Raw genomic sequence first — 19,164 nt, 5'->3', positions numbered from 1 at the left:
GTCCTGTTTTGGACCTAAAACTGCTCAACAAACACGTAAGGACCAGGCGGTTCCGGATGGAATCCCTCCGCTCCGTCATCGCCTCAATGTCCCAAGGAGATTTCCTAGCATCGATCGATATCAAGGATGCTTATCTCCACGTACCAATTGCTCCAGAGCATCAGCGCTTCTTGCGCTTCGCCATAGGAGACGAAGACCTTCAGTTCGCGGCACTGCCGTTCGGCCTGGCGACAGCCCCAAGGGTTTTCACCAAGGTCATGGCTACAGTAGTTGCGGTCCTCCACTCTCAGGGTCACTCAGTGATACCTTACTTAGACGATCTGCTGGTCAAGGCACCCTCTCAAGAGGCATGCCAACACAGCCTCAACGTTACTCTGGAGATTCTCCAGAGTTTCGGGTGGATCATCAATTTTCCAAAGTCAAATCTGACACCGGTCCAATCGCTGACATATCTTGGCATGGAGTTTCATACTCTTCCAGCGATAGTGAAGCTTCCGCTGGACAAACAGCGTTCACTACAGACAGGGGTGCAATCTCTCCTTCAAGGTCGGTCACACCCCTTGAGGCGCCTCATGCACTTCCTGGGGAAGATGGTGGCAGCAATGGAAGCAGTCCCTTTCGCGCAGTTTCACCTGCGTCCAAATGCTCGGCCCCTGTGGCACTTTCTCAGCCGGAGCCTCTGCTAAGGGCGGCCCAGGGAGAACCACCTGTTAACACTGTCCAGGTGACAGGGACGGAGTTTGCAGTTTTTACTGAAAGACTTTCTGAGACTATGGCTAAGATATTAGAAGCCTTGCAGTCCAGGCCGGCATCTCAAGCCAGGGGCACTGTGGAATCATTGCCCCCTGGTCCCCCTCAGTTGGAACAGCAATGTCCTCCCGGGGTGTCTCATGGATCCCAGGGTGAGGTCTCTGACACGGACCGCAGCCCCAGACCGACTAAGCGAGCTCGCTATGAAATCCCCTCGACATCATCACAATGTTCAGGGTCTCAGCGAGAGGACTCTCTGTATGATGAAGCGGAGGTAGCTGATCAGGATTCTGATCCTGAAGCCGCTCTCAACCTTGATACTCCTGATGGGGACGCCATAGTGAATGATCTTATTGCGTCCATCAATGTAATGTTGGATATTTCTCCCTCAGCTCCTCCAGTGGAGGAGTCAGCCTCTCAGCAGGAGAAATTCCGTTTCAGGTTTCCCAAGCGTACAAAGAGTATGTTTCTGGACCACTCTGACTTCAGAGAGGCAGTCCAGAAACACCGAGCTTGTCCAGATAAGCGTTTTTCCAAGCGCCTTAAGGATACACGTTACCCTTTCCCCCCTGACGTGGTCAAGGGCTGGACTCAGTGTCCCAAGGTGGATCCTCCAATCTCCAGACTTGCGGCTAGATCCATAGTTGCAGTGGAAGATGGAGCTTCACTCAAGGATGCCACTGACAGATGGAGCTCTGGTTGAAATCCATCTATGAAGCTATCGGCGCGTCTTTTGCTCCAGCATTCGCAGCCGTATGGGCACTCCAAGCTATCTCAGCTGGTCAGGCGCAAATTGACGCACTCACACGTACGTCTGCGCCGCAGGTGGCGTCCATAACCTCTCAAACGTCGGCATTTGCGTCCTACGCTATTTATGCTGTCCTGGACTCTGCGAGCCGTACGGCGGTTGCAGCCGACAATTCGGTGGCAATACGCAGGGCCTTGTGGCTGCGGGAATGGAAGGCAGATTCGGCTTCCAAAAAGTGCTTAACTGGATTGCCATTTTCTGGCGACCGTTTGTTTGTTTGGTGAGAGATTGGATGAAATCATCAAACAATCCAAGGGAAAGGAAACATCCTTACCCCAGGCCAAACCAAAAACACCCCAACAGAGGAGGGGACAGTCGAGGTTTCGGTCCTTTCGGGGTGCGGGCAGGTCCCAATTCTCCTCGTCCAAAAGGCCGCAGAAGGATCAGAGGAACTCCGACGCATGGCGGTCTAAATCACGTGGGACAGGATGCCGACGTCCCTAGACAGGAACGTCTCCCTCTCTCAGGCAACCAAAGCTTCCCTTCGGTGGTGGCTTCTTCCCACCTCATTATCGAAGGGGAAATCCTTCCTACCCCCATCCTGGGCGGTGGTCACGACGGACGCGAGTCTGTCAGGGTGGGGAGCAGTTTTTCTCCACCACAGGGCTCAGGGTACGTGGACTCAGCAAGAGTCCTCACTTCAGATCAATGTTCTGGAGATCAGGGCAGTGTATCTTGCCCTAAAAGCGTTCCAGCAGTGGCTGGAAGGCAAGCAGATCCGAATTCAGTCGGACAACTCCACAGCGGTGGCTTACATCAACCACCAAGGTGGGACACGCAGTCGGCAAGCCTTCCAGGAAGTCCGGCGGATTCTGCTGTGGGTGGAAGCCACAGCATCCACCATATCCGCAGTTCACATCCCGGGCGTAGAAAACTGGGAAGCAGACTTTCTCAGTCGCCAGGGCATGGACGCAGGGGAATGGTCCCTTCACCCGGACGTGTTTCAGGAGATCTGTTGCCGCTGGGGGATGCCGGACGTCGACCTAATGGCGTCACGGCACAACAACAAGGTCCCAACATTCATGGCTCGATCTCAAGATCACAGAGCTCTGGCGGCAGACGCCTTAGTTCAGGATTGGTCGCAGTTTCGGCTTCCTTATGTGTTTCCTCCTCTGGCACTGTTGCCCAGAGTGTTACGCAAGATCAGGGCCGACTGCCGCCGCGTCATCCTCGTCGCTCCAGACTGGCCGAGGAGGTCGTGGTACCCGGATCTGTGGCATCTCACGGTCGGCGAACCGTGGGCACTGCCAGACCGACCAGATTTGCTGTCTCAAGGGCCGTTTTTCCATCTGAATTCTGCGGCCCTCAACCTGACTGTGTGGCCATTGAGTCCTGGATCCTAGCGTCTTCAGGATTATCTCAAGAGGTCATTGCCACTATGAGACAGGCTAGGAAACCAACGCCAGGGCCGTGGGAGCGTCCTGGGCCTTGCGACACCAGGCTACGGCTCAGCAGGTGTGTCAGGCAGCTACCTGGTCGAGCCTGCACACTTTCACGAAGCACTATCAGGTGCATACCTATGCTTCGGCAGATGCCAGCCTAGGTAGGCGAGTCCTTCAGGCGGCAGTTGCCCACCTGTAGGACGGAGCCGTTACGGCTCTATTATGAGGTATTATTTACCCACCCAGGGACTGCTTTTGGACGTCCCAATTGTCTGGGTCTCCCAATAAGGAGCGACAAAGAAGGGAATTTTGTTTACTTACCGTAAATTCCTTTTCTTCTAGCTCCAATTGGGAGACCCAGCACCCGCCCGTTTTTGTATACACATGTTGTTCATGTTAAATGGTTTCAGTTCTCCGATATTCCTTCGGATTGAATTTACTTTAAACCAGTTTATAATTTTTTTCCTCCTTCGGGCTTTTGCACCAAAACTGATGAGCCCGTGGCATAGGCTGAAGGGGAGGGGCTTTACACTTTTAGTGTAATACTTTGTGTGGCCTCCGGAGGCATAGCTATACACCCAATTGTCTGGGTCTCCCAATTGGAGCTAGAAGAAAAGGAATTTACGGTAAGTAAACAAAATTCCCTTCTTTGCCCATATACCCTCAGTGATCATTCTCCTAGGAGACAACAGCATGTCGTCCACAAGGAGCAAAGCTGTTAAGGCACAGGGGTTTTTTGCGGCCTGTACCTCTTGTGGGGCTATGTTACCTGCGGGTTCCACCTACCCTCACTGTGAGCAATGCTCGACCCCTGTTTCGCTTGCTCAGCCGGAGCCTCGGTCACTAGTGGGCCCCTCGGCTCATGTAGACCCCCCTGCTCCCCCTGTCCAGGCGGCAGGGACAGAGTTGGCCTCTTTTGCTGAGAAACTCTGAGTCACTTTCTCAATCCATGGCTCAGTCTATGGACAAATGGTCTTCTAAGCTGCTAGAGGCTTTGCAGTCCAGACCGGTCCTTACACAGGCCCCGGCCCCTGTTGGATCGTCGCCTCCAGGCCCCTCTCGGTCCGCGCCGCAGCGCGCTCCCAGGTTGGGCCCTAGGTCTCACGTGGAGGACTCCTGCCCGGACCACAGTCCTAGACCGGCTAAGCGGGCTCGCTGGGAATCTTCCCCGACTTCTTCACGCTGCTCGGGTTCCCAGCTTGAGGACTCTCTGGAGGACGAGGCGGACGTCGCAGCTCAGGGCTCTGACCCTGACGTCGCCCTTAACCTTGATACACCTGAAGGGGACGCCTTAGTGAATGATCTTATCTCGTCCATCAACCAGGTGTTCGATCTCTCTCCCCCGCCTCCTACTGTAGAGGAGTCGGCGTCTCAGCAGGAGAAACACCAATTTCGGTTCCCCAAACGTACACGGAGTGCGTTTTTCGATCACTCTAACTTCTGAGACGCTGTCCAGAAGCCCAGAGCGGTTCCGGACAAGCGCTTTACTAAGCGCCTCACTGACACGCGTTACCCCTTCCCCTCTGAAGTCGTTAAGGGTTGGTCTCAATGTCCCAAGGTGGATCCTCCAGTCTCTAGATTGGCGGCTAAATCTGTGGTATCGGTTGCAGATGGCTCATCGCTAAAGGATGCCACTGACAGGCAGATAGAGCTCCTGGTGAAGTCCATCTATGAGGCCACGGGCGCGTCTTTTGCCCCGGCCTTTGCAGCCGTGTGGGCACTTCAAGCTATCTCAGCTTGTCTGGCTGAGATTAATGCTGTCACACGTAATTCTGCTCCGCAAGTTGCGTCTTTGACTTCTCAAGCGTCAGCTTTTTCTTCCTACGCCATGAACGCAGTCCTAGACTCTGCTAGCCGTACAGCTGTGGCATCCGCTAACTCTGTGGCAGTCCGCAGGGCCATGTGGCTGCGCGAATGGAAGGCAGACTCTGCCTCCAAGAGGTTCTTAACCGGTTTGCCGTTTTCTGGCGACCGCTTGTTTGGCGAACGATTGGATGAGATTATTAAGGAATCCAAGGGAAAGGACTCCTCCTTACCCCAGTCCAAACCTAAGAGACCTCAGCAACGGAAAATACAATCGAGGTTTCGGTCCTTTCGTCCCTCCGCCAAGCCCCAATCCTCTTCGTCCAGCAGGCCGGAGAAAGGCCAGAGGAACTCCTATGCGTGGCGGTCCAAGTCACGTCCCCAAAAGGCCGCAGGAGGCCCTGCCTCCAAGGCGGCCTCCTCATGACTCTCGGCATCCCCTAGCCGCATCCCCGGTCGGTGGCAGGCTCTCCCGCTTTGGCGACGCCTGGTGGCCACATGTTCAAGACCGATGGGTGAGAGACATTCTGTCTCACGGTTACAGGATAGAGTTCAGCTCTCGTCCTGCGGCTCGTTTCTTCAGAACCTCTCCGCCCCCCGCTCAGGCCGACGCACTTTTTCAGGCAGTGGACGCTCTGAAGACAGAAGGAGTTGTGATCCCCGTTCCCCTTCAGGAACGTGGTCGCGGCTTTTACTCCAACTTGTTCGTGGTGCCAAAAAAGGACGGATCATTCCGTCCCGTTCTGGACCTCAAGCTACTCAACAGACATGTGAGAACCAGGCGGTTTCGGATGGAATCTCTCCGCTCGGTCATCGCCTCGATGTCACAAGGAGACTTCCTAGCATCGATCGACATCAAGGATGCTTATCTCCACGTGCCGATCACACCCGAACATCAACGCTTCTTGCGTTTCGCCATCGGGGACGAACACCTTCAGTTCGTGGCATTGCCTTTCGGCCTGGCGACAGCCCCACGGGTTTTCACTAAAGTCATGGCATCCGTCGTGGCGGTCCTACACTCTCAGGGCCACTCGGTGATTCCCTACTTAGACGATCTCCTAGTCAGGGCCCCTTCTCGGGTGGCGTGTCAACACAGCCTTACCGTCGCTCTGGCGACTCTCCAGCAGTTCGGGTGGATAATAAACTTCCCGAAATCCAAGTTGACACCGACCCAATAACTGACTTACCTCGGGATGGAGTTTCATACACAGTCAGCGGTAGTCAAGCTACCGCGGGACAAACAGCTTTCTCTGCAGGCAGGGGTGCAATCACTTCTTCGGAGTCAGTCACACCCCTTAAGGCGCCTCATGCACTTCCTGGGGAAGATGGTGGCAGCGATGGAGGCAGTGCCGTTCGCACAATTCCATCTACGGCCACTCCAATGGGACATTCTCCACAAATGGGACAGGAGGTCGGCTTCCCTCGACAGGAACGTCTCTTTCCCTTGCAACCAAGACGTCACTTCAGTGGTGGCTCCTTCCCAATTCTCTATCGCAGGGAAAATCCTTCCTACCCCCAACCTGGGCTGTGGTCACCACGGACGCGAGCCTGTCAGGGTGGGGAGCGGTTTTTCTCCACCACAGGGCTCAGGGAACCTGGACTCCGATAGTCTTCCCTTCAGATCAATGTTCTGGAGATAAGGGCAGTGTATCTAGCCCTATTGGCTTTCCATTGGTGGCTGGAGGGCAGGCAGATCCGTATCCAGTCTGACAACGCCACTGCCGTCGCATACATCAACCACCAAGGCGGCACTCGCAGTCGTCAAGCCTTCCAGGAAGTCGGGCGGATTCTGCAGTGGGTGGAAGCCACAGCCTCCACCATCTCCGCAGTTCACATCCCGGGCGTAGAAAACTGGGAAGCAGATTTTCTCAGTCGTCAGGGCATGGATGCGGGGGAATGGTCTCTGCACCCAGACGTGTTTCGAGAGATCTGTCGCCGCTGGGGAACGCCGGACGTCGATCTCGTGGCGTCACGGCACAACAACAAAGTCCCGGCATTCATGGCACGGTCTCAGGATCACAGAGCTCTGGCGGCGGACGCGTTAGTTCAGGATTGGTCGCAGTTTCGACTGCCTTATGTGTTTCCTCCTCTGGCGATGCTGCCCAGAGTGTTACGCAAGATCAGGTCCGACTGCCGTCGCGCCATTCTCGTCGCTCCAGACTGGCCGAGGCGGTCGTGGTACCCGGATCTGTGGCATCTCACGGTGGGTCAACCGTGGGCGCTTCCAGACCGCCCAGACTTGCTGTCACAAGGCCCGTTTTTCCATGTGAATTCTGTGGCCCTCAACCTGACTGTGTGGCCATTGAGTCCTGGCTCCTAGCGTCTTCAGGGTTATCTCAGGATGTCATTGCCACCATGAGACAGGCCAGGAAGCCAACGTCCGCCAAGATCTATTACAGGTCTTGGCAAATCTTCTTATCCTGGTGCTCTGATAACGGTTTTCCTCCATGGCCGTTTGCCTTACCCACTTTTCTTTCATTCCTTCAATCCGGAATGGACAAGGGTTTGTCACTTGGCTCTCTCAAGGGCCAAGTATCGGCGCTCTCCGTATTTTTTCAAAAGCGCCTAGCCAGGCTTCCGCAGGTCCGCACGTTCCTGCAGGGAGTTTGCTACATAGTCCCACCTTACAAGCGTCCGCTGGAACCCTGGGATCTTAACAGGGTGCTAACGGCTCTTCAGAAACCACCTTTGGAGCCGCTGCGGGATGTCTCTTTATCAAGTCTTTCGCAGAAGGTGGCCTTTCTTGTGGCAGTTACATCACTCCGGAGAGTGTCTGAGCTTGCAGCGCTGTTATGCAAAGCCCCCTTCCTGGTGTTTCACCAGGATAAGGTGGTTCTGCGTCCGGTCCTGGAATTTCTCCCTAAGGTGGTATCTCCTTTTCATCTCAATCAGGATATCTCCTTGCCTTCATTTTGCCCTAATCCAATTCACCAATGTGAAAAGGATTTGCACTCTTTGGATCTGGTGAGAGCACTCCGGCTCTACGTGTCTCGCACGGCGCCCCTGCGTCGTTCAGATGCGCTCTTTGTCCTTGTCGCTGGCCAGCATAAGGGTTCGCAGGCTTCCAAGTCAACCTTGGCTCGGTGGATCAAGGAACCGATTCTCAAAGCCTACCGTTCTTCTGGGCTTCCGCTTCCTTCAGGGCTGAAAGCCCATTCTACCAGAGCCGTGGGTGCGTCCTGGGCATTGCGGCACCGGGCTACGGCTCAGGAGGTGTGTCAGGCAGCTACGTGGTCTAGTCTGCACACTTTCACGAAACACTATCAAGTGCATACCTATGCTTCGGCAGACGCCAGTCTAGGTAGGAGAGTCCTTCAGGCGGCGGTTGCCCACCTGTAAGAGGTGGCCGTTTCGGCTCTTTTTATTGAGGTATTCTTTTACCCACCCAGGGACTGCTCTTGGACGTCCCAATGGTCTGGGTCTCCCAATGGAGCGACAAAGAAAAAGGGAATTTTGTTTACTTACCGTAAATTCCTTTTCTTCTAGCTCCTATTGGAAGACCCAGCACCCGCCCCTGTGCCCTTCGGGCTAGTTGTTCTTTTGTGTACACATGTTGTTCATGTTGAATTGTTCTTTTGGTTCATGGTTTTCAGTTCTCCGAACATCCTTCGGATTGAATTTACCCTAGACCAATTTATAAGTTTTCTCCTTCCTGCTTTTGCACCAAAACTGAGGAGCCCGTGATCCACGGGAGGGTGTATAGGCAGAGGCGAGGGGTTACACTTTTTAAAGTGTAATACTTTGTGTGGCCTCCGGAGGCAGAAGCTATACACCCAATTGTCTGGGTCTCCCAATAGGAGCTAGAAGAAAAGGAATTTACGGTAAGTAAACAAAATTCCCTTCTTTTTGGTGTATAAGATGCACCGGATTATAAGATGCACCCCAAATTTAGAGGAAGAAAAAAGGTAAACTACAGTTGGGTCCATCTTACAATCCGGTGGTCTCTTACCGGTGGCGGATGGCAGTGATGGTGGAGCGGGGTCACAGGAGGCAGGGGCGGTGGTGGAGCAGGTTAATGGTCCGGCCAGCCGAGTGTCCCAGATGCAGTGAGGTAGGCAACTTCCAGAAACTGTCGGTGGTACGGGCTTCAAAGAAATGGCGCCCAGAGTTGGTGCGTTCGCCAGATTGAGCTATCTGTTCAATGATAAGCTGAGATCTCATCTGTACCCGTGCCACTTCCGGGCGCACATGAGATCTTGAGCCAAGAGTTCCATCTGAACTATTGTTTGAAGGCCGCACCACCAACATTTTCAGGATGCTCCCACCTCACCGCTCGCTGCACTGTGCCCCGCAGCCCCCAGCATTGCCCTGCCTCCTTCGACCATTCTCCACCATGGATTTTGGGGTCAAATCATCATTTTATTTATTTTTTTTCCCCCAAGATCTCTGCTTCCAGTAATATCTAAATCCACTTACCACAACACCAGCTTTCATGGTCAGCCTACGAATCGTGAGTCTCCCAAGTCAAACTAAAGCCATCGTGTTTGGGTCAGGAGACCATGGTTGATCTGGACGGTGCTCTCTGAACATGAACCGTGAATGTTGGCAGAACCGGCTTTATGATGGACACACCCTTGTGCGGATCGTTTTGGTTCTGGTACAGTGGAATCTTGCGCTTAACGAGAACAATCTGTTCTGGGAGTGTGCTTGTTAACCGAGTTATTCGTTCAGCAAAGCAAGATTTCCCATAGGAAATCATTGCAATGCAGACGATTCGTTCCACAACGTGTTAAATGTCCCATCCTGGTCCCCTATTGTCATTACACACACACACACACACACACGTAAACGCACATATTATATGCTCACCGTACCTTCCGTTCCATCGCTGGTCTCCTGGGACTTGCTGTTCTCCGGTACGGGCTGTGTATCGCGTTACCATAACGACGAGGGAGGAACTTCCGCTGCCAGAGCGCTGACATCAAAGGCAGAGCCGCTTGCTTCTGATTGGCCAGCGCGCTGCCTTTCAGTAGCGATGACAGAGGAAGTTCCTGCCTCACTATGGATGCCGATACACAGCCTGGAGTGGAGCGGAGCGACGAACTACAGGACCCAGGAGGCCGGCGATGAAACGAAAGCTACACATATTATGTTAGATTATATGCTCGCCTTACCTTCCGTTCCACCGCCAGCCTCCTGGGTCTTGTAGTTCGCTGTGAGGACGTCGCGATGTACCCGGGAACTACAAGAACCATGAGACCAGCGGTGAAACGGAAGGTAAGGTGAGCATAATACTGTATGTGCGTCTGTGTTTGTGTGTGTTTGTGCGTACAGGTGTGTGTTTGTGTGGACTGCAAGTGCGGGTCAGAGTGTGGTGGATGTACGGAACCGGAAGTGTGTGCGGTGAGTATTTTGCTCATACAGCAAAGCTTTCTCGTAAACAGAGTTACAAATTTACAGAAAGCTTTGCTTGTTAAGCGAAATTTTCGTTAATTGGGTTACTCGTTAAGCGAGGTTCCACTGTATTAGAATTGTATCTTTTACAGAACCACACACCTGTATGTCAGGCACATCAGCTGGACAGATTATATTTTTTTATCCTCTCGTTCTAGACAATCAAGTCTCCCACTCCCCCATTTTTGACTCCCACCTTTAAAAACTGATGGCATTCCTGTAGGATTTGTCTCTGGGACGCTCACTAAACTTTGATGCTGCAGCTGAACCCCTTCATTGGTGCTGCAGTTCCCCTGCACAGTGTGTGCACGACAAACCTTCAAAGTGCTGCAATCCCCTCATTCGCAGGGTCAGTCCAAGAGGTCGCAGATTCTAACGACTTGACATTGCTTCTTGAGGTGGTGTAAGGCTATGTGCGCATGTGTGCGTAATTCATGCAGTTACGCTGCGCTTTGTAGCGCAGCGTAACTGCATGCGTCCTGCGTCCCCTGCACAGTCTATGGAGATTGTGCAGGGGCCGTGCGCACGTGGCGTCTTAGAGCGCAGCGCTTCGGCTGCTGCCTGAATCGCTGCATTCTAAGAAGTGACATGTCACTTCTTCCGTGCGCTTTGCCGGCAGCCCCTGCTCTGTCTATGGCAGGAGCTGCAGGCAGAGCGCACGTTCTCGCCGGCACCATGCGCTTCAGAACGCAGCTTTTCAGCTGTGCTCTGAAGCGCACCTTTTCGGTGCGGTGCAGAGCGCACACGTGCGCACATAGCCTAAAGGGGAAGCTATTCTCCTTGCAGAGACTGACACACCATTTCGGCATGGCAGTGGTGAGGAGACTTTAAGCCACAATTCTCTGGGAAATATACAAATTGTCTCTTCATTTATGAAGTAGATGAACTCTAGTGCGACCTATTGGAGGTAGCAATCCTAAAAGTCAAAAGTGACCCTTTAACAAGCCTTATCCTATGACTTAGGATTTATGCCAGATCAGAACCTTTTAAAGTCTCCTCACCACTGGCATGGTGGATTGGTGTGTCAGTCTCCGCAAGGAGAATAGCTTCCCCTTTAGATCCCATCTTAGCCTCTCATACATCCAGATCAGATCTCATACTTTGTAATGACGAGGAACAACCATCCCAAAACACCCTCTCTGCAAATTAGGGTTCTGATCTGGCATAAATCCTAAGTCATATGACAAGGCTTGTTAAAGGGTCACTTTTGACTTTTAAGATTGCTACCTCCAATAGGTGGCCCTTAAGTTCTTCCACTTTCTCCCTGAAGAGACAGTTTTCATATTTCCCAGAATAGCATTCCAGCTTAATGTCTCCTCACAATTTGCATGCTGGAATGGTGTGTCAGTCTCCGCAAGGAGAATAGCTTCTCCTTTAGACCCCATCTTAGCCTCTCATACAGCCAGATAAGATCTCATACTTTGCACTGACGAGGGGCAACCATCCTGAAACACTGTCTGCAAATTGAGGTTCTGATCTGGCATACATCCTAAGTCATATTTATCATATGCCCTCATTCAAGGGCTTCTTGATGTGGAAATGGTTCTGTAACTTTGCAGCTGACTCTTGGTCATCACGGTTTTACCATGAAATGTCCTAAACTACAAACTTTGTCCCTGTATATAATCATTCTGGATGTATATATGCTGTCGTGTCCACATTTGCTTCTATATAGCACTCAGCCGTGTCTTTTCTTTTTCCCTGTGCAGAGGAGAATTTGCCCTGTGGCTGGACGGAGATCTGTACCACGGGAGAAGTCACTCATGTAAAACGTTTGATAACGATACGCTTTCTAAGAAAGAAGATTTCATTGTTCAAGACATTGAAATTTGGGCATTCGAGTAAATATGTACAGAAACCCAACGCCGAATATCTCTTCAGCCCAACCCCCCCTGTACAGAAGAGAGACTCTGTGTACCGCAGCTTACTAATATATACCCTTTTAATATATTTGTATTTTTGTTAATATTTAACCATAGTTACTTTTTATTTTCGGTAGCTATATCTATTTTCAGACCTGAATATTGGGTGAAGCTGTAACTGTACGTTCTGATGAATGTTGTACTTATCCGTCTCTCCCTCCGTCAGCCGCTCCAGTCTAAGGAAAGAGCACATATCTCAAGAAAACGTCGGCACCGTCATGGAACAGCCGCAGGCGTCCAAGGAGAGATCTCATAAACCATCCTCAATTACCACCTTGTTTTATGCATCAAAAACCAAGCGCCTGGCCTGACCTATTTGTTTTCAGTCTGTCATCTTGCAAACCTTCCTAATGTAAGACGGTCAGGACACAATGACTGTCCAAACCAAGCACAGGCACTTGTTGGGGCCATACATGTTAGTGCACCTTTCCACCAGCTTGTTGTCTGCTCTTCTCTGGTTCTATGACTCTAAAGCTGTCAATCAAAGAAGAGGAGAGGCTGGAGAGAGCGAAAACTAGTAGGTAGGAAGGTGCGCACGCTTAGATGTGTGGCCACGCCAAGGTTCCCCCCTAATCGCCTGTACTTGGTTTGAGCAGTCATTGAGTGCTGACAGTCCCCTTTAAAGAACAAGAGGTTTGATGGCAATATGACTACAAGCAAACCCTGTGTAGTCTGATCCTGCAGTCTGTTTACATGGAGATTAAAGGGACACTGTTAGCGCAGTGACTATACAAACCAACAAACATTTGCTCTGGCCACACCAAGGGTGCACCAACACTTTGGTTCATCTTTCCGCCTTCCTATTTTTCATTTCCTTCCTTCTTTGTCTGAATGAAGCCAGAGTCAATCATGGATGAAAGGAGGGTGGAGATAGAAGGGAAAACAAGCAGGTGGGAGGGTGCACTTAAATGTTTGGCCCCGCCATGATGCAACGAGTGCTTATACTTGGTTTGAACAGTTATTTTGTGCTGACTTTTAAAAGGGACTCTATCAGGACAGGATGACTGTTCAAACCAAGTACAGGCGCTCGACACATCATTGTGGGGCTAATGGTTTAAACACACCACCTAGCTTCCCCTCGATCTCCATCCTCCCCTCATCTGATTGACTCTGGCTTCCTAAAGATAGACAAGGAAGGAGATGAAAAATAAGAAAGTGGGAAGGTGCAGTAAAGTCTTAGTGCAACCTTGGTATGGCCAGAGCGCCAATGCTTGGTTTGCACAGTCATTCTGTGCTGACAGTCCCTTTAATCTTTATTCCATGAAAACAATGATAAACGGCGGCTGTAATCTTGCGAAACTATCAAATGTAAGTTAGTAAGAATTAGGGAATGGCTAGACTACGGCTGCTGGTCAGACTACGCAGTGTTTGTTTGTAGTCTGTTGCCATGGAGATAAGGTCTGATGTAAACATTAAACTTAGGCAAGTTTTTAATCAAGACCCATTGCAAAGCAGCCTTGTATTTTCCTCTGGATTTCAAAGAACATTAGTGGCAAAGTTTACATAGAACTTAAAGGGAATATCCAGCACGTCTCACTCCAGGAGATGCTGCCGACATGACCGCAACTGCCGGCTCCTCCATACATCCTATTATTAATAGGACACATGCACAAACCTGCCGCCTCCTGCAGGCATCCTATTGTCAATAGGACCAGTACACAATACCTGCCGGCTCCTGCCTGCACCCTATTATTAATAGGATCAGTACACAATACCTGCCGGCTCCTGCAGGCATCCTACAACCCCTGGCAAAAGTTATGGAATCACCTGACTCGGAGGATGTTCAGTGAGTTGTTTACTTGTGTTTAAAAAAAAAAAAAAAAAAAAAGCAGATGGCACACAACTAAAGTCATTTCAAATGGCAACTTTCTGGCTTTAAAAAACACTAAAAAAAAATATCATGAAAACATAATGTGCTAACCAGTAATGGTTAGTCTTCAAGACCAAACAGGGGGAAAAAATTATAGAATCACTCAATTCTGAAGTAGAAATGATAACATCATGAAAAACAAACAAAAGAACACGCCAATACATCACTGGTATTTTGTTGCACCTCCTCTGGCTTTTAGAACAGCCTGCAGTCTCTGAGGCATGGACATAATGAGTAACAAACAGTATCTTCATCAATCTGGCTCCAGCTTTCTCTGATTGCTGTTGCCAGATCAGCTTTGCAGGTTGGAGCCTTGTCATGGACCATTTTCTTCAATTTCCACCAAAGATTTTCAATTGGATTGAGATCCGGACTATTTGCAGGCCATGCCATTGAAGTTATGTATCTTCTTTCAAGTAATGTTTTCACAGTTTTTGCTCTATGGCAGGATGCATTATTATCTTGATAAATAATTTCATCATCCCCAAACATCCTTTCAATTGATGGGATAAGAAAAGTGTCCAAAATGTCAATGTAAACTTGGGCATTTATTGAAGATGTAATGACAGCCATCTCCCCTGTGCCTTTACCTGACATGCAGCCCCATATCATCAATGACTGTGGAAATTTACAAGTTCTCTTCAGGCAGTCATCTTTCTAAATCTCATTGGAACGACACCAAACAAAAGTTCCAGCATCATCATCTTGCCCAATGCAGATTCGCGATTAATCGCTGAATATGACTTTCATCCAATCATCCACAGTCCACGATTGCTATTCCTTAGCCCATTGTAACCTTGTTTTATTTCTGTTTAGGTGTTAATGATGGCTTTTGTTTAGCTTTTCTGTATGTAAATCCCATTTCCTTGAGGCGGTTTCTTACAGTTTGATCACAGACATTGAGTCCAGTTTCCTCCCATTCGTTCCTCATTTGTTTTGTTGTGCATTTCCTGTTTTGGAGATATATTGCTTTAAGTTTCCTGTCTTGACGCTTTTGATGTCTTCCTTGGTCTACCAGTATGTTTGCCTTTAACAACCTTCCCATGTTGTTTGTATTTGGTCCAGATTTTAGACAGCTGACTGTGAACAACCAACATCTTTTGCAACATTGCATGATGATTTACCCTCTTTTAAGAGTTTGATAATCTTCTCCTTTCTTTCAATTGACATTTCTCTCTCTCGTGTTGGAGCCATGATTCATGTCAGTCCACTTGATGCAACAGCTCTCCAAGGTGTGATCACTCCTTTTTAGATGCAGACTAATGAGCAGATCTTATTTGATGCAGGTGTTTAGTTTTGGGAATGAAAATTATGAGGAAAAAATTATGGAACCATCCTGGAAATTGAGTAATTCAATAATTTGTTCCCGTTTGGTCTTGAAAAGTAACCCTTACTGGCTAGCACATTATGTTTTCATGATTTTTTTTCCTTGTTTCTTAAAGCCAGAAAGTTGCCATTTGAAATGAGTTTAGTGTTGTGCCGTCTGTGATCTGCTTTTTCTAAACAAAAGTAAACAACTGAGCATCCTCAGAGCCAGGGGAGGCCAACATTTTTTGCCAGGGGTTGTATTAATAGGACGGGTGCACAATACCTGCCGGCTCCTACAGGCTTTCTATTATAGGGCACATGCACAATACCTGCCAGCCCACACGAGACCTGCTGGTACTTCGCAGCCGCCCTCGATGCCGGAGCAACAAAAGTTGATCAGCCCTTGCTACCCCCTCCTAAGGGTTTTTTTTTTTTTTTTTTTTCTTTTCTTCTATGGCCATTGGAAAACCATTTCAGGTTCTTATTTTCTGGGCTCCAATGGCGTTTACATAATATAAATACAGGGGAGGGGGAATTAGCAGGAAAGTCTCATGTAGTTTTGTATCGAGTGCATATATGTTGTACATTTCTAGTACCTGATCTGACAAAATGGTTGACGTGTATGACGATAAATAGACAATATTGTACCTTGTATTACTTGTGGAATATGCAAACTGTCATGTGACCTCAGAGGATAAAAACTATAAAAAAAAGCATAAAAATACAAAAAAAAAATCACCAGTCTTAGACTATATCGGTAGCCGTTCCGTAGAGAAATAAGCCTTTTTTTGTGCAATAACTGCTCAGCAAAACACGTTCAACGACGAAGCTTTTTATTCTGTGTTCTGCGAGTAACATGCCGTTCTCAATGTGACAGTGGGTTATATATAAATATATAAATATATTTTTGTGCTGAAGACTCAGCTGTTTGATACATATTGTATATTACCTTGTAAATTTAATGTTGGAAAGTAGCGTTCTTATAGAAATGTGTTCATTTGACGGGTTTGCTTCTAGCACTTTAACTTTTTCTTTTGAAAAGCCAAAAGGAATGGCTTCTAGGCCTTATAACCGGGCAATCAATATATTTCCTACCCATTCATCCATTTCAGTTACAGTGCCCGCTATATGCTGCCAGACTTTTGTCACGAAAGGCTGGAAAGTGTATGGCCTGCAGGGCACAATGTGTTTATATCATTTGCGTATGATTACCTTTTCAACCTGAATGTCAAACATCCTTACATATGAGTGTGAGCAAAATCCTGGCTTCATTAATTTCTTATAGATCTTTATAGCCATCTCCATTTTCTTGATAAATGGCTCCATACATTCTGGCTGCCTGCAGTCACCACTAGAGGGAGCTAAAGAGCTTACTGCATACATGAAGCTCAAGCACTCACTCTAGTGGTGGCTGCAGGCAGTACAGCATATTGTCGTTTTTTTTTTTTGTTTTTTTTTTTTAAATTCATACCTCTGCAGGGAATTTGGAGCTTTATCAGAAAAAATGGAGCTGTAAAGTTATATTAAGAAATGAGGACATTAAAGATTTATCTCTAACTTTGGCTCCTCAATAGCATGAAGTTGACTGCAAATTGAGAAGAATTCCGATTTTTAAGTTCTTGTGACCTCAATGGAACTAATTAGGAATGGTGGCATTGGTGAGCTTAACACACCATGGAGCCCTTGTCTGAATGCCGCATTGACAATATGAACAGGAGTTAAAATTTTTAATATAGTCCTATAGGAGTGGTGTGATATAGCCATATACATGCAGCTGAATTACCAATCCGTAATATTTTAACCATACTACAACTTTCTATGGAGATGTACAAGCTAGTATGGCTATAACTGTACATTCTTTGTATGCAGAAAAATTTGGGATGATACCCAGGTAAACCTCATAAACAGTGTGTCCACCCATATGCTGTCCACTGCCATTAACTTAAGAACGGCGGCAGCTATAGGCATAGAAGTGGTGTCTAGGTATAGTAAAGTAGCCATGCGCTATGCAATGAAACCACCTATAGCACCACCTGGTGGAAAACAACGGAGTTAGCATTTTTATCTCAAACGGAACGAGAGAGAAAAAAAAAGTGAATTAAAAAATTGTAGGGATCATCAATTCAATACGAATCGACACCTTGCATACGGAAATATGAAACCCATGACCCCCCCCCCCAAAATGAATGCTGGTCACGCATCTGGCGCTCATTTAACTTTGATGCTCAGTGGCCCCCGTCAGCTGCAATGCACATCTGGCCTCTGCACAGCATACTGTATCTGCTGCATGTTGTGCAATATGGTAGGTGACACGTTTGCACAAGCATCTGTGATACGTCGTTGTAGGTCCTGCAATGTTGGTGGAGGAGTCTCATTCACCTGCTGTTTGATGTGACCTCACAGAAAGAAGTCCAATGGAGCAGGTCAGGTGAGCGTGGAGGCCACTCCTCGCAGCCACCATACCCAATGACTTGTAGGAAGGTCTCCATGAGGTGTGGCTTCACGTCCGCAGCCTTGTGAGTTTTACACGTTCTAATCATAGCATTTCTGTATACGAGGTGTCGATTCGTATTAAATTGATGATGCCCTACAACTTTGATATTCACTTTTTTTTCTCTATCTCGTTCCGTTTTCGAGATAAAAATGCTAACTCCGTTGTTTTGCACCATGTGGTGCTATAGCTGGTTTCATTGCGTAGCGCATGGCTGCTTTACTATACCTAGACACCACTTCTATGCCTATAGCTGCCGCCGTTCTCAAGTTAATGGCGGTGGACAGGATATGGGTGGACACACTGTATATGGTGGTATTTTAGCTTATTTACCACCAGAGCTGTACTCCTAATTCTGCTTCCGGAAACAGTTCACATTCACTAATGTCCAAAAAAAATTGCAATAGATTCTGCGACCATGTGAAAATGTATCCAAAATTTAAATCCCAAGATTAGACCTGGGATAAGTGACTTACAATTTCTGACCTAAGAAGGCAGAAAAAGCCAATAATTTAACATGTATTTGTCCAATCAGTGTTTCTTTAACCTTTGTCATGGGTAAGGAGGTGGGGGGGGATTGGGCCTGTTGAATTGCAACATGCCTGATCCTTTGTTCTCCAATGTATTTGTATTGTCGATTTAAACTTCTGTGGATTATAGCTCTGGGTTAACTGGTGGTGAAAGGTAACCATACGCTATCTGACATCTAAAAAGAGGGAAGAAAAAAGCCTCCAAATAAAAAATAAAAAAAATCCTACTACTGCTTCATAACAAAGGGAAGACGTTCTTACTATACGTTGCTAATGCTGAATGTGAATAGAAATACAGGGCATCACGTTTCTTTGTACATAGCGCTTTACTCCTGCTAGGTCTGATGTAGGATACATGTAAATATATCGGCATCCCCTCCCTCTGGTCTTCCACAGCACTAATATTGTCTTTGTGGATTTAAGACTATTACTAATCCTGTAATGGATTTTAAGTACTATAAGGTCATAGTGATATAATTATAAATATATGTATAAATATATATAGTAAATAAATACATGTATATTACCTTATTGTCATGTGTCTTGTTGTTCAGTGTCTGTGTGTGCGTGCGCAAGGGCTTTTTTTTTTTTTTTTTTTTTTTTTTTTTTTATATATATCGTGGTGGTTCATACATAAGGGAAATGCTAAGGCACAAAATGTTTGCAAAACTAAGTACAAGTGTCGATTTAACATGTTTCTACTGTGCATCTGACTGATACAAACCTGCCACAATTTTCATGCTTTAAAAGGGGTGGTCCAGTATCTAAAGGCCACGTCTCACTAAGCGACATCACTAGCGACATTGCTGCTGAGTCACGTTTTTTGTGATGCAACAGCGATCTTGCTAGCGATGTCTCTGTGTCTGACATCCAGCAGCGACCTGGCCCCTGCTGTGAGGTCGCCGG

At 48.2% G+C, this 19,164-nt stretch overlaps 1 protein-coding gene across 4 annotated transcripts in view; it reads left to right on the top strand.

Annotated features, from left to right (window-relative positions):
* OXR1 (oxidation resistance 1) overlaps positions 1–16,703 on the top strand; it is a 660,539-nt gene extending 643,836 nt beyond the window's left edge. For all 4 annotated transcript variants that reach the window (XM_075352960.1, XM_075352958.1, XM_075352962.1 and 1 more), the window contains one exon: positions 11,847–16,703. In XM_075352960.1, coding sequence (XP_075209075.1) covers positions 11,847–11,982 — 136 coding nt within the window. In that variant the 3' untranslated portion in view covers positions 11,983–16,703. The remainder of the gene's footprint in view (positions 1–11,846) is intronic.
* The last annotated feature ends 2,461 nt before the right edge of the window (positions 16,704–19,164 follow it).

This window comes from Anomaloglossus baeobatrachus, chromosome 6 (assembly GCF_048569485.1).
Source record: "Anomaloglossus baeobatrachus isolate aAnoBae1 chromosome 6, aAnoBae1.hap1, whole genome shotgun sequence".
NCBI classification, from domain to species: domain Eukaryota; kingdom Metazoa; phylum Chordata; class Amphibia; order Anura; family Aromobatidae; genus Anomaloglossus; species Anomaloglossus baeobatrachus.
Note: the sequence above shows the minus strand (reverse complement) of the source record. Positions and strands in the feature narration are given on the sequence as shown.